The sequence below is a fragment of the Chiloscyllium plagiosum genome, chromosome 29, assembly GCF_004010195.1.
Source record: "Chiloscyllium plagiosum isolate BGI_BamShark_2017 chromosome 29, ASM401019v2, whole genome shotgun sequence".
Lineage (NCBI taxonomy): Eukaryota > Metazoa > Chordata > Chondrichthyes > Orectolobiformes > Hemiscylliidae > Chiloscyllium > Chiloscyllium plagiosum.
In genome coordinates, this window is record NC_057738.1 from 16,970,115 (window position 1) to 16,986,117 (window position 16,003).

General features: G+C 40.6%; 1 protein-coding gene across 2 annotated transcripts in view; it reads left to right on the top strand.

Moving 5' to 3' along the window:
- Positions 1 to 16,003, top strand: part of LOC122564402 (oxysterol-binding protein-related protein 10-like) — a 256,567-nt gene that overhangs the window by 211,405 nt on the left and 29,159 nt on the right. For both annotated transcript variants that reach the window (XR_006315905.1, XM_043719213.1), the window contains exon 9: positions 5,952 to 6,138. Coding sequence is in view for 1 of the 2 variants with exons in the window: in XM_043719213.1 (XP_043575148.1) it covers positions 5,952 to 6,138 (187 nt within the window). In the remaining variant the exon portion in view is untranslated. The remainder of the gene's footprint in view (positions 1 to 5,951; positions 6,139 to 16,003) is intronic.

A 16,003-nucleotide genomic window follows, 5' to 3' on the forward strand; every position in this document is an offset into this window, starting at 1 on the left:
ATAACCTGGTGTTGTGTGATTTTTAACTCAATTTCTTTAGTCATCCAGCATTCCCTATACCTACCAGCCTTTCCTTTCACCATAACAGGAATATACTTTCTCTGGACTCTCATTATCGCATTTCTGAAGGCTTCCCAATTTCCAGCTGTCCCTTACCTGCGAATATCTGCCCCCAATCAGCTTTTGAAAGTTCTTTCCTAATACTGTCAAAATTGTTTTTTCTCTAATTTAGAACTTCAACTTTTAGATCTAGTCTATCCTTTTCCATCACTATTTTAAAACTAATAGAATTATGGTCGCTGGCCCCAAAGTGCTCCCCCACTGATACCTCAGTCACATGCCATTCCTTATTTCCCAAGAGCAGGTCAAGTTTTGCACCTCCCTTCGTAGGTACATCCACATACTGAATCAGAAAATTGTCTTGTACACACTCCATCTCTATTCCTCTCCATCTAAATCCTTAACACTATTGTAGTCCCAGTCTATGTTTGGAAAGTTAAAATCCCCCACCATAACCACCCTATTATTCTTACAGATAGCTGAGATCTCCTTACAAGTTTGTTTCACAATTTTCCCCTGACTATTAGGAGGTCTATAAATACAATCCCAATAAGGTAAGCATCCCTTTCTTATTTTTCAGTTCCACCCAAATAACCTCCCGGGATGTATTTCCAGGAAGTTCCTCCCTCAGCACAACTGTAATGCTATCCTTTATCAAAAACGCCACTCTTCCTCCTCTCTTGCCTCCCTTTCTATCCTTCCTGTAGCATTTGTATCCTGGAACATCAAGCTGCCAATCCTGCCCATCCCTGAGCCATGTTTCTGTAATTGCTATGATATCCCAGTCCCATGTTCCTAACCATGCCCTGAGTTCATCTGCCTTCCCTGTTAGGCCCTTTGCATTGGGCTGCTGCATATTTTCCCACCTCTCTCTATAAGGCAGTGTCTCTAATTCGTTTTATTGCTTGGGTAAATTTCTTTTTGCACTTTAGTTGAGAAGAGAAAGTGTGCTTTCTGGCACAACTGCAGGGATCCAATTTATCTGGACGGCATTTATCCCCCACCCCGCCTCTCTGGCTTACATCAGACAGTTCCATTGTTGCACAGATCATATAATTTAGGGAGTCAGTTTCATCTAATTGTTGTTCAATCTCAGATCCATGCATGGTCGCACACATGATGAAGACTTTCTTCGTATTCTCAATCCTGGTTTAATCTTCAGTAGTGTAAACTGCAGCCTCATGTGGAAGTCTCAAGAGCAAGATAAGGCAGTATCTGAGTTCTATGAAGAGATGTCTGCTGCTCTGTGCACGTCACATTAAACAGTTGCAAGCGCCAAAGTAAATTCAAACCCTTGATGTAATTTGATATATGTTTCTGGATACATACTAGTACAGGAATTTTGAAAGCAATCTGAAGAATTTTCTACCTTTTTAGCAACTTTGAAATATGTCTGGTGACCAGATCTATCTCAGCTTTTCTGGCAGTCTGATAAGTTAATTTCCATTGTCTTATCTTTGTCACTGTTAGTAGCAATTATTGACGGTGATTTGTCCTCCCAGTTTGCTGCATAATTTTGATGGTTCAGTGTTTAATACTTCTGCCTCACAAAGCTAGGGACCCGAGTTTGATTCCAGCCTCGGGCGACTGTGTGTGTGGAGTTTGCCCATTCTCCCCGTGTCTGCGTGGGTTTCCTCCGGGTGCTCCGGTTTCCTCCCACAATTCAAAGATGTGCAGGTTAGGTGAATTGGCGATGGTAAATTGCACACAATATTCAGAGTTAGGTGCATTAGTCAGGGAAAATGCAGAGCAATAGGGAAGGGGAATGGATCTGGATGGATTACTCTTTGGAGGGTTGGTGTGGACTTGTTGAGCCAAATGGTCTGTTTCCACACTGTAAGGATTCTGTGATAGTCTTCAGATCTCATGCCAAGATACTTCTATTGCCACAAGGTGTGGTTGTTTTGTTTTGAACACCTCGATAAAAGGGTCCAGACGATAGTTCGATCAGAGAGAGTTAGCTAAAGTTAACCTCAAACTAAAGGAATCACGATGTACAGATCCTATTCTACACTATCACAAGCATATTGCTAGACACTGAAATCTGACAGCTAATATTTATGCTTGTGCAAGTAAATTCTGGTCTCATCAATAAGTGCAATGTTAGTACTTCCATTTTGTTTTTTAGTTGGTGTTTCTCTACATTTGTTAATAATCCATCCAATTATTCTGTATTTTACATTTCAAAAAGTAAGAAAGCTGGCAATGAGCCATGTCAAATCCATTAGGAACACCCTTCTCGTCACAAAAACCATCCTAACACAAACCACAAAAATCATTATCATTTTTCCCATCACTCAGCTAATTTTGGATTTATTCTGCCACTTTTCCTTGAATGTCATGAACTTTCAAAAATTGATCTGAAAGGACTTTTACAAAATACCTTGCTAAAATCTTATGTCGACTACATAAAATGTACTCCATCTCTGAGCCCTGATTCTGGTCAACTTCGTCAAATACAAACTTCCCTTAATAAATCTATCCATCTTGGTTAATCCATGCCTTTCTAACTGTCCATTAGAAAATTTTCCAATAATTAGACCATCCTGCTTCGGGTGAAATGTCTCCAATGAGTTAGTCTATTCCTTTTCCACTTTTTAAACAAAATGACAATAATCGCAGTGCTCTGGCATCTCATTTGAAATCAGACAGGTTTGAAAATGACAGTCAACATTTGTTTTACTTAACATCCTGGAAGATATTTGATCTGAATGTGGTAATTTGTCTATATTAAAAGGTTTATCTGGAACTTACATTGGGAGCAAATAGCGTCAAGCCAAAAAGAAGGACCATCAGATACGTTTCAAGTAAAGAGTATGACCACGCTATGTACAATTACCAAAATTATTCAAACAGTACACTGGGAAAGTATTCAAAGATTGAGATATACCTCCATGAGTAAAAATTGGGCATAAGAACACAAGCTTGTAGACTGACAACACAGCACTGCTTGTGGAATCATAAGAGGCCTTTCAAAGTATCATAGATTAAGTAAAATCTGGAAGTTTAGAATATGAATTGACTTTGAACATCAAAAAGACAAAACAATGACGGCAAAAAAGACACTAGGAGAAATTAGATTGAAGTTTGAAATGGGTGGTCAGTACTGATAGTGCAATTGTAGGATTGATGGTATTGGGGCATGTCAGAAAATGAGAGAAGCTTGTAGGATGGGCAACACTGGAATCATTGGTGATTTGAATTCAGGCATGGACTGGGTAATCCAGTTGATCAATAAAACTGAAGGACAGGTTTTTGGAGTGTCATAGGAATGGTTTGCTGGAAAGTCATGTTGAAGAGCGGACCAGAGGACATGCTATTTTGGATTAAATATTATGTAATGAGAAAGCTGATTAATAATATTGTTGTAAAAGAACCTTGAGAGATGAGTGACGACAATATGTTTGAAAGTAAGGTGGTTCAACCTGAAGCAAAGGTGTTTAATTTGCATAAGGGAAATTATGAAAGCATGAAGCACAAATTGATCTGTATTGGGAAAGTACATTAATAGGCATAACTGCACGTTGGTCTTTAGAGAGCTAATACATAACTTACAACATGTGAACATTCCTTCAAAGTACAAGACTTCAAAAAAGGTCAGTCATTCATGGTTGTCAAAGAAAGTCAGGGCCTTATAAAATTACAAGGAAAGGTTTATAAATTAGCCAAAAATGGTAAGACTGAGAATATAGCAATTGAGGACCAAGAACACACAAATATAGACAGAAAAATCTTCTACAGGTATGTAGAAAAAAAACATTTGGCTAAGTCAAATGTCGTTTCATTAAAAACAGTCAGGAGAATTATAATGGGGAATAGTGACATGACAAAGAAGCTAAGCGATTTAGTTTGTAATCTGTTTTCACTGAGTACAATTCAAGAAGTCTCTTAGAATTAGAGATTCCACTACCCCCCTCCCCCCTCCCCCCACCACCCCAGGTGACTAGAGAAAATTAGGAATTGAAGGAAAGTAATATTAGTAACAAGGTTGGACTTGAGAAATTATTAGGGCTGACAGTTGGTAAATCCTTGGGACCTGAACCTTACATCCCATATTGAATGAAATGTATGTAAAGATAATTGATGCATTGGTAATCATCCAAAATTCCAGAGATTGTGAAATGATTCATGCAGATTAGAAGCTTGCAAATTTCACCCCATTATGTAAGAAATGAGCAAATGGAAAAACTGCAACTACAGAACTAACTTGGTTTTATTACTACTTATCTTTCTAATCATCTGCATCTTCTCATGAACATTTCTGAATTCTATCATCAGAACTTACTTTAGTGATGATATGTATGGAAAACAATTCTGCCAACTTAGTGTAATCATAGATTTCCATCCTGTTGACTAACTGAAGCAAGTCTCTTATGCTAACATAGAATCTCCTGAGATTAAGTCTTTTTTTGAGTTCTGCCAATGAGAAACCAATGAAATCTTAACTCCTGTCAGCCTTCCATCAGTGATAGATTCTAGCATTTTTCTATCATCAAGGATATGATAAATGGACACTTGGGTAAAAATGATATGATTGAGCATATTATCATGGATGTTCTTGTCAGGAAATCACTGAAGGCTAACATGCAAATGCAGCAAGCTGTTAGGAAAGCACATAGAATGTTAGCCTTTATTGCAAAAGGATTTTTGTACAGGAGTAGCGAAGTCTTTCTTCAGTTGCGTTAGAGCTTGGTTCAACCACACCAGATAATGTGTGCATTTTGGTCTCATTATCTCAAGAAACACATTGCCAGAGAGGCAGTGCAATGAATGTTCATATGATGCATATTCCTGGGATGGTAGGATTGTCCTATGATGAAAGATTGGGCAAACTAGACATTGTAGTTTCAAAGAACATTCCAATAATTAAAGGGATAGACAGGGTAGATGCAGATAAGATGTTTCGCTGGTTGGGTGTCTAGAACCAGAACCAGGAGGAACAATCTAAAAATTAGGGGATGCCATTTAGGACCAGGATGAGAAGATTTTGTTTTACTCAGGATTGTGAATCTTTGGAATTCTTTACCCTAGAGGACCAGGGAAACTCAGCTTTTGAGAATAATTAAATTCAATGTTGATAAATTTTTGGGTATCAATGTCATAAAGAGTTAGCGGGACATTGTGAATGAAAGGCATTGAAGTGTTGAATCAGCCGTGAATGTAATAAATGGCGGAGTAGGCTCAAAGGACTGAATAGGTGAAAGTGAGGGCTGCAGATGCTGGAGATCAGAGCTGAAAATGTGTTGCTGGAAAAGCACAGCAGGTCAGGCAGCATCCAAGGAGCAGGAGAAACGACGTTTCGGGCATGAGCCTTTCTTCTTCCTCATTTCTGAAGAAAGACTCATGCCCGAAACGTCGATTCTCCTGCTCCTTGGATACTGCCTGACCTGCTGCGCTTTTCCAGCAACATATTTTCAGCTCAAAGGACTGAATGGCTTATTCCTGTTCCTAAGTGGAGAGCAGCAGAAATGGGTCAACCTTGTTGTAGTTGGATGACAGAAGTTGCAGAATGGCTGCAGATATGCTACAGTGGATGTGTAAGGATGATTTGAGACAGATATCATAACAGCAGACTTCCTGGCAGGAGTAACTGCATAAGAAGCAGTAGCAGCAAAAGTTGATAAGTTTCTAACAGTGATGTAGTACAGGTGTGTTATTTTAAAATGTACAGCCCATGTTCAATAAAACCTGCAGTGTTTTTTCAATCTGCATTTTTTGCAAAATATGCAGAGAAAACACAATGCAAGGTAAATAAGATGCAAAAGATGCTTGATCTGTATAACTTCAGTTTTCTTTCCGGAAAATGACGATCTGTTGTTCACTTGAACAATATTTGCTATATGTCCAACTTATATAACATTACTATTTTCAATGCTTCCCATCTTTTCCAGGTGTTCTTTTCCTTGGAGAGCACGATGAGGAGTATGTTTTTACATTGCCAAGTGCCTATGCACGTTCAATATTGACAGTCCCTTGGGTAGAACTAGGGGGTAAAGTCAGTATTAACTGTGCCAAGTCTGGTTACTCTGCTGCAGTCACATTCCATACAAAGCCTTTCTATGGAGGAAAGGTCCACAGGTAATTTACAAATGCTTCGTATACATTAACCCTATTGTGAAAACAGCGTTTGGTTGAATTAGAAAAACTCTCTTTAAATCACATTCTCTTGCCTGCTGGAATCAGCATAAAACATAAGGAGCAATTGATTGTTTCAGGTGATTAGAAATTTCGCATACGCAATTCCAGAGATATACAAATTTAGATTTTATAGAGTGGAGTTTGATTTTTATTTACTAAATAGAAAACAGGCCACCATAAATCTATTCAAATTGATAAAAATAAAAATGAGATGTAAATTGGTCTGCCATGTTGCTTTTGTCATTTTACACCATTTCTTGAAATCTGTCTGACCTGTTTTTAGCCAATTGACAAAAGATCAGGATGAAGGACTGTTACTTGGTTTTGTCAAGTGTTTTATGATGCTGGACCATAGTTCTCTGTCTAGTGACTCCCTAGTTTCAGCTGAACAGTTTGAGAAACAGAGGTGAAGAAAAAGAGAGGAAATGATTATGCAGCACTGTTTAAGAAGGGTGGTAAGGACAACACAGGGAACTATAGACCAGTGAGCCTGACGTCAGTGGTGGGCAAGTTGTTGGAGGGAGTCCTGGGGGACAGGATGTACATGTATTTGGAAATACAAGGACTGATTAGGGATAATCAATATGGCTTTATGCATGGGAAACTTGATTGAGGTTTTTGAAGAAGTAACAAAGAGGATTGATGAGGGCAGATCGGTAGATGTGATCTCTCTGGACTTCAGTAAGGCGTTTGACAAGGTTCCCCATTGGAGACTGGTGAGCAAGGTTAGATCTCATGGAATACAGGGAGAACTCTTCATGTGGATACAGAACTGGCTGAAAGGTAGAAGACAGAGGGTGGAGGGTTGATTTTCAGAGTCGAGGCCTGTGATCAGTGGAGTGCCACAAGGATCGGTGCTGGGTGTGCTACTTTTCTTCATGTGAGCATAAGAGGTATAGTTAGTAAGTTTGCTGATGACACCAAAATTGGAGGTGTAGTGGACAGCGAAGAGGGTTACCTCAGATTACAACAGGATCTTGACCAAGTGGGCCAATGGGCTGAGAAGTGGCAGATGGAGTTTAATTTAGATAAATGCGAGGTGCTGCATTTTGGGAAAGCAGATCTTAGCGGGACTTATACATTTAATGGTAAGGGCCTAGGGAGTATTGCTGAACAAGGAGACTTGGAGTGCAAGTTCATAACAGGTAGATAGGATAGTGAAGAAGGCGTTTGTTATGCTTTCTTTTGTTGGTCAGAGTATTGAGTACAGGAGTTGGGAGTCATGTTGCGGCTGTACAGGATATTGGTTAGGCCACTGTTGGAATATTGCGTGCAATTCTGTTCTCTTCCTATCGGAAAGATGTTGTGAAACTTGAAAGGGTTCAGAAAAGATTTACAAGGATGTTGTCAGGGTTGGAGGATTTGAGCTATAGGGAGAGATTGAATAGGCTAGGGCTGTTTTCCCTGGAGCATCGGAGGCTGAGGGGTGACCTTATAGAGGTTTACAAAGTTATGCGGGGTATGGATAGGATAAATAGACAAAGTCTTTTCCTTGGGGTGGGGGAGTCCAGAACTAGAGGACATAGGTTTAGAATGAGAGGGGAAAGATGGAAACGAGACCTAAGGGGCAACCTTTTCACTCAGAGGGTGGTATGTGTATGGAATGAGCTGCCAGAGGAAGTAGTGTAGGCTGGTACAATTGCAACATTTAAAAGGCATTTGGATAGGTATACGAATAGGAAGGGTTTGGAGGGATATGGGCCGGGTGCTAGCAGGTGGGACTAGATTGGGTTGAGATATCTGGTCGGCATGAATGAGTTGGACCGAAGGGTCTATTTCGGTGCTGTACATCGCTATGACTCTATGACTAAGAAATAAAAGAAAACAAAGGTGATGGGTCAGGCGAATTAAAATTTACTTTGGAATGGGATGGGTGCATTGAAAAAATAGAAATACATTGGCTACTTCACATTGATCTTAAATACTTCAGTTTGAAAACAAAAATGAACTTAATACACCAACATTTATTTGCTAATTTTTGATTTAACAGTTGATTTACTAATACTGATGACTTTTTTACCTCCACACCACCTCAATCATACCACTAAATGGCTCTGATACTTCCTAAATTTTCCTTTATCCTTAGTAATATTGCTGGTGTTATCCAACATTTAAAACATATCCAATGCTGTTACCTTGGGTTAGCTCTTTTGTAGTTGCTTACAGTAAACAACTCTGCAGCACTTTAGTCAATTCCTTTTCCAGCTTTCAGTTCGTAATATGTATTCTGAGTTGAGTTCACTTTTTCTGAATCCACCAATAACCCCCATTTATCATATATAAACTATATACACTTGCCAATGTAGGAGAAAGTGAGGACTGCAGATGCTGGAGCTTTTCAAAGTCAAAGTGTAGTGCTGGAAAAAGCACAGCAAGTCAGGCAGCATCCGAGGAGCGGGTGAGTTGATGTTTCGGGCATAAGCTCTAGGGGGGGGGGGAGGGGGGGGGGGGGGAATCTGGGGAAAGGTAGGTGGGAAGGCAATAGGTGAGTACAGATGGGAGGTAATTGTGATAAATAGGTGGAGAGGCTGGAACGGATAAGTGGGAAGCAAGATGGATAGGTAGGTCAGGTAAGAAGGCTGTGTAAAGTTGCAAGGTTGAATCTGGGATGAAGTGGGCAAGGGGAGATTTGGAAACTGGTGAAGTCGATGTCGATGCCATTTGATTGTAAGGTCCTGAGGCAGAAGCTGAGGCGTTCTTCCTCCAGTTGGCGGGTAGCTTTGATTTGGCGGTGGTGGAGGCCCAGGACTGACAAGGGAGAGGGATGGGGAGTTGAAATGGTTGGCCACTGGGCAGTGGAGTTTTTTGATGCGTGCGTACCAGAGATGTTCCCTGAGCCGCTCCATGAGTTTGCATTCTGTCTCCCTGATGTAGCAGAGACAACATCAAAAGCAACAGATGCAGTAGATGAGGTAGGTGGATATGCAGGAATATCTCTACCAGAATATCTCTAGATTTGAAATGACCCTTTAGGGCCTTGGACTGAGGTGAAGGTGGAGGTGTGGATACAGGTTTTACAACTCTTGCTGCGGCAAGGGAAACTGCCAGGTGTGGAGGGTTGTTTGGTGGGGGACGTGGACCTAATGAGGCAGTCGCAGATGGAATGGTCTCTTTGGAATGCAGATCAGGGTGGGGAAGAAGATATTTATTTGGTGGAGTCTGACTGGAGGTGGTGGAAATGGCAGAGGATGATGCACTTTCTATTGCACTATTTCTTAATTATCAAAAAATGCTCCCAGAAGCAGCCCTTTTTAAACCTTTAACTCTGCTGACTGAACACAGATTGCTGAAGGATAAAGTAATGTTTCTTTGACGACTTTGTCAGTAATGCTCACATCAGCAGCCTTGAACTGATATCAAAATATAAACACTTAATATTTATATTTTGTGCTGCTTAAAATGGACTGGATATTGTAGTCAGCATTACAGGAAGTGTGTTCACCAATCACTTTGCTAAAGGTTATCCCCAAGGTTTTCCTGGAATTTAGAGGGCAGTCTGCTGTAATTTATTGTCTGTTTCAGCACAACATATTTCACAGGAAATATTGAGTGTTTTATGAGCAGTGCAAGTAACTGTATTTCTCTTCAGCCAGTTAAACGGAAGAATCCTCTCTCAGATGCACAGAGTTGGATCTTGACATGGCAACAGAGACGGGTTAAAGATGGATTTGTATGCAAATTCAAGCTGTAATGTGGTGTGCCATTTACCCAACACTGAGCAGCTTCCACTAGACTTTTGCAGAAGTGATTTCTTGGTGAAGGCAGCTATCCACTTGATGGTGGCAGCCTGGGAATTACAAACACAATACTCCAGCTGTGGTCTTAACTAATGTCTTTTATAAGTTCTCTATAACTGATTTTTTTCTTGCCCCTATTAATAAAGCCTCGAATTCTGAGTTTCTTTATTTTTCTATTGATGTGGGTGTCTATGGCAAGATCACACTTTTGCCCATCTTTAATTTCCCTTGAACTGATTGGCTCTCCAGGCCATTACTGGGTATATTACAGTGGGTCTGGAGTCACTTGTATCAGAGCAGGTTAAGATGGACAACTTTCTTTTCCAAAAGGCAATAGTGAACCAGGTGTTTCTTTATGACAATCAATGGTGGCCACTAGCGTAGCCTTCAGCTCTGGATTTTATTTCAGTTTAATTCAAATCCCACCATCTATCATGGTGCTATCTCTCCTTGTCCTGTTACTTTTCACTTATGCCTTCATACTCCCAGATCTCTTCTCATGTACATTCTGACATATAGTTCCCAGATGTTACACTGTCTCACCATGTTCTGTCTACCAAAATATTGCACATTGTACTTCTCCGCATTGAACTTCGTCTGTCACCCAGTTAAAGTATTAATGCGATTTGGAAGCTCTGCATTGCCCTCTTTATAATATACAATGCTCCAATGCTTTGTATTATCTACAAACTTTGAAATTGTACTCTGTATACCAAGTTTAGAATCATAGAATCTCTACAGTGCAGAAAGAGTCTGCACCAACCCTACAAAGAGCATCCCACGCAGATCACTCTCCCTCCAACCCCCTACCCGTAACCCCACATTTACCGCAGCCAATCCATCTAAACTGCATATCTTTGGATTGTGAGAGGAAACCAGAGAATCTGGCGCAAACCCAGATCACTGGCATTGTGAGGCAGCAGTGCTAACCACTGTGCCACTCTAAAATGTCTAGATTATCACCATATACTGGGGAAAGCAAGGTTCTTGATACCCCTGGGGATCTCCACTATAACCTTTCCATAACCATGGAATCACAGAAGTATTAGGACACAGAAAGAGGCCATTCAGTGCGAATGTGTACCAGTCTTTGAGCATTATGATTTAGTACCATTTTCCTGCCTTTTCTAAATATCCTTACACATTGTTTTTAATCAAATAGATATTCAAAGTCATCTTCAATGCCTTAATTGAACTTGCCTCCACCCCATAGAGTCATTGCGATGTACAGCACAGAAACAGACCCTTCAGTCCGACTCATTCATGCTGACCGGTTATTTTATATTAATCTAGTCCCGTTTGCCAGCATTTAGTCCATATCTGTCTCAACCCTTCCTATTCATATAGCCATCCAGAGACCTTTCAGACGTTGTTTTACCAGCATCCACCACCTCCTTTGGCAGCTCATTCCATACACGCAACACCCTCTGCGTGAAAATGTTGCTCCTTAGGTCCCTTTCAAATCTTTCGCCTCTCACCTATGCCTATGCCTTCTAGTTTTGGACCCCCATAATGCAACATGACCTCCCAACTCCAATACTCAATGTATTAACCAATAAAGGCAAGTGTTCCAAGCGCTGCCTTCACTAAAGTCTACCTGCGACTCTGCTTTCAAGAAACTATGAACCTGCACTCCAGAAAAATGTCTTGCAGTCTTTCTGTAACATTTTTGACCCTGGCATCAGTGGGGCAGCATACCATCCAAGAAACACATCTGAGGAGCACAACGGCTCAGTGGTTAATGCCGTGCCTCACAGTTTGTGTTTCAGTTTCATCCCACAGTCCAAAGTTGTGCATGTTAGGTGGAATGGCTTGCTAAATTGTCCAGGGATGCGCAAGCTTGGTGGATTACCTGTGGGAAATGCAGGGTTACGTGGGTAGGGTAGGAGTGTGGGATTGCTTGGGATGCTGTTCACAGATTGGTGTGGACTCCATGGCCCAAATGGCCTGCTTCTCATTCTATTATTCTATCTATGGATGCAGAAATGTCTGTCCATTCCCCTGTCTAACGAATCCCTTTCATGACTGCTGTTCCACTCTGCTTGTTTTCTTCGTGTATAACTGAGCCACTCAATGGTTTGGGTCTTTGCTCCATTCCTCTGAAAAACCATTGCCATTAACAGATCCAACACAGTAAAGTTATTATCCAGAAAAGTTGTCTCAGGAAATGTCTACACTACCTGACTGGTTCTCTTGGACTGTTCAGTGACGCCTATTCTCTATCTTCCTGAAAGTCTCTATCTTCAGATGACCAGCTCTCTGAACACAGTGTTCTGTGTTGTAGATGCAGCACAGTGATTCTAGTCACTCTTGAACCTGAAATATGTATCTGTGACTCAGTGTGCCACAGATGGGTATTCCATATAGCTTTTAAACGGTTTACTACAAACAAGATTAAATCATAAAAAGGCCCCTCAGAAGTCTCCTCTCTGGGCACTACAGAGGTGCCTACCCCCTCAACTTGCACTCTGCCTATGACTCTCAACCGTGTGGAAGTGAGCGCCCAGTAAGCTGAGCCTGTATCTGAGCAGGACGCTCTTATAAGTCTTTGTCTTCTAGCAGAAAGTGAGGACTGCAGGTGCTGAGATCAGAGCTGAAAATGTGTTGCTGGAAAAGCGCAGCAGGTCAGGCAGCATCCAAAGAGCAGGAGAATCGACGTTCCGGGCATGACCCCGGACATTCCTGAAGAAGGGCTCATGCCCGAAACGTCGATTCTCCTGCTCCTTGGATGCTGCCTGACCAGCTGCGCTTTTCCAGCAACACATTTTCAGCTTTGTCTTCTAGCCACAAGCACCCCTGAGGTCACCTACCCAAATCTCTAAGGCCACCAGGTTTCACTTTCGGGCAGGCTTGTTCCATCCCAGCCACGGACCCAGCCAGGAGAAGGATAAAGTAAATTCCTGAAGAAGGGTTTATGCCCGAAACGTCGATTCTCCTGCTCCTTGGATGCTGCCTGACCTGCTGTGCTTTTCCAGCAACACATTTTCAGCTCTGATCTCCAGCATCTGCAGTCCTCACTTTCTCCTAAAGTAAATCTTGACAAATATGTCGGTGGTACGGGCAAAACATCATTATAAATATAAGATCATATTTATAAATATATTTTCACTCTACATCATCATTTGTGTGATTGTCATTTTAGCTGCAGTTACAGGAATGAAGGTAGAGAGGCTAGCCATCTTTAGCATCAGATGATAGCATAACAGTTTCTGAAGGATAGCTACTGCTTTTGTAGTGTCTGTACTTTTATTGAATAAGGAAGCAACAAATGTTTGGGATGTTTCCCTCAGTTTGGAAAGTTAACTTGTATTCACAGAGGCACAGAGACGTACAGTACGGAAACAGACACTTTAGTCCAACTCATCTATGCTGACTAGATATCCTAACATAATCTAGTCCTATTTGCCAGCATTTGGCCTATATCCCTCTAAACCCTTCCCTTTCTCCTAAAGTAAATCTTGACAAATATGTCGGTGGTACGGGCAAAACATCATTATAAATATAAGATCATATTTATAAATATATTTTCACTCTACATCATCATTTGTGTGATTGTCATTTTAGCTGCAGTTACAGGAATGAAGGTAGAGAGGCTAGCCATCTTTAGCATCAGATGATAGCATAACAGTTTCTGAAGGATAGCTACTGCTTTTGTAGTGTCTGTACTTTTATTGAATGAGGAAGCAACAAATGTTTGGGATGTTTCCCTCAGTTTGGAAAGTTAACTTGTATTCACAGAGTCACAGAGTCACAGAGACGTACAGTACGGAAACAGACACTTTAGTCCAACTCATCTATGCTGACTAAATATCCTAACCTAATCTAGTCCTATTTGCCAGCATTTGGCCTATATCCCTCTAAACCCTTCCTACTCATATACCCATCCAGATGCCTTTTAAAGTCTACAATTGTACTAGCCTCCACCGCTTCCATTGGCAGCTCATTCCATACTTGTACCATCCTCTGTGTGAAACAATTGCCCCTTAGGGCCCTTTTATATCTTTCCCCTCTCACCTTAAACCTATGCCCTCTAGTTCTGGACTCCCCCCACCCCAGGGAAAAGACTTGGTCTATTTATCCTATCCATGCCCCTCCTTGGTTTTTAAATCAATTCTTTTTCCCATTTTAGTGTACACTCAGAACACAGAAAAACAAAAAGACATAGCTTTTTGACAATGTAGTTAAAGATAATAGTCATTAAAAACTGTACAAAGCATCACTTATGTAAAATAAGGGCTATCAAATAAGCTGTATGAGAAAACAGTGATTTTGTGACCCAATTTGTCTTAAGAATGTTTTAAATTTAGAATATTTAAATCTTAAAATTACAGCAATTAATCTTAGAAAATGAAAATGCATGAAATCTCTCTGTGCTAACAAGGTGATTTGATTACATTTGGATAGGAATGGATAGAGGGAGTACCTTTTAGTTAAATGAATCAGAATCATACAATACAGAAGAGACCTCAAGCACAACAAATCTACTTGAAAGCCACAATAAATCTACAGTGGTCTCAGTTTCTTGCACTATGTCAAATGTTATGATATATCAAGTGCTCAACCAAGTACTTTTTAAAGGTTCTGAGGTTATCCATCTCAACAACCCTCCCAGGCAGTATATTCCAGACCTCCTCCAATGAGTAAAAATGTTTTCTCTCAAATCCCCTCAAAACCTCCTGCCTGTCACCTTAAAATTCTATCCCCTTGCTATTGACACTTCAACTAAGGGGAACAGTTGATTTCTATTCACCCTATCCATGCCTCTCACAAGCTTATACGCAACTATCAGGTTGCCCCTCAATCTCTGTGCTCTGAAGAAACCAATCTAAGCCTATTTAGCCTTTCTTCCTAACTAAAGTGCTCCATCTCAGGCAATCTCGTGGTGAATTTCCTTTAGGATAATTTTGTTATCAATTTAGTGAAATAATGAAGTGGGACAGCTTAATCAAGCTTGTTAATTCAACATGAAATGCAACTACGAAACTTCTGATTTGGTTGTGATGCTCTATGTACATAGTAGATAATAGAAAATATTCTGTTAACCTGTTTTGCTAACAGTTTACTTCAGGAGAGCTCAGGCTGAAGAAAGAGCTGCACTACAGCAAATATCTTCCAAGCTATGCTGCAAGGGTTCTCTCTGGGAGCATGAGATCACTGTACAAATCCAGCCAGAGTTACTTTTGCATTTGTCCAGGATTGTTCTAATTCATTTGTGGTATGAGAAAATGCTGATTGTGCGCTCTGCCAATATGGCATTCTGTATTTACTTGTTATGCTATTATTGCTAATGAAGAATTAGTGATAATTTAGGTATGTTTACAGAAAAAACCTTAGTAAAAATATGAGATCCAGTTCGGACACCAGAATGGACCTATAACTCGTTAGTTACTTGTTGAATAGGTGGCATTAATTTGTTACTTCCACTTTGGAACAGTATCTTTGGCCCTAATCATGTAATCACAAATTATACTCTATGTTGTGATAAAGGTAAGCTATCCTTCCTTGGCCTTCTCAAACTGTTTGCAGCCTATGATATGGTTGACAATACCATCGTCATTCCCTTCTAGACTTGACTCTTCCAACACACCCCGAGCTAGTCTCCCACGTTCTACATTCCGTGTACTGAAGTCATCCAGAACTCTGTTGCTAGTGCCCTATCTCTCTTAAAATCCTGTTTACCTATTACCTCTTGGTCACTGATATACATTGGTTCTTGTTTTAAAATTCCTCCATGTCTTCACTACTCCTCTGTTCTATCTCTGTAATGTTCTCCATCCCCTCAGTCATCTGAGACATCAGCACTTCTCCAATTCTGGCTGCAATTTTAACTGATTCACCATTGGCAGCTGTCAGTTCAGCTACCAAAGCTGTAAGGTCTGGGATTCCTAGTCTTTGCCTCTCTTCCTGTCTGTCTTCCTTTAATCTTGAAAGCCTATTTCTTTGAACAAACATTTGGCTGTCGGCCCTTAAGTTGACTTATTTGGCTTGGTGTCCAATTTTGTTTGATAACAATCCTGCAAAGTGCCTTGTGATAATTTTACATTGTTAAAGTCTACAAGTAATTGTTG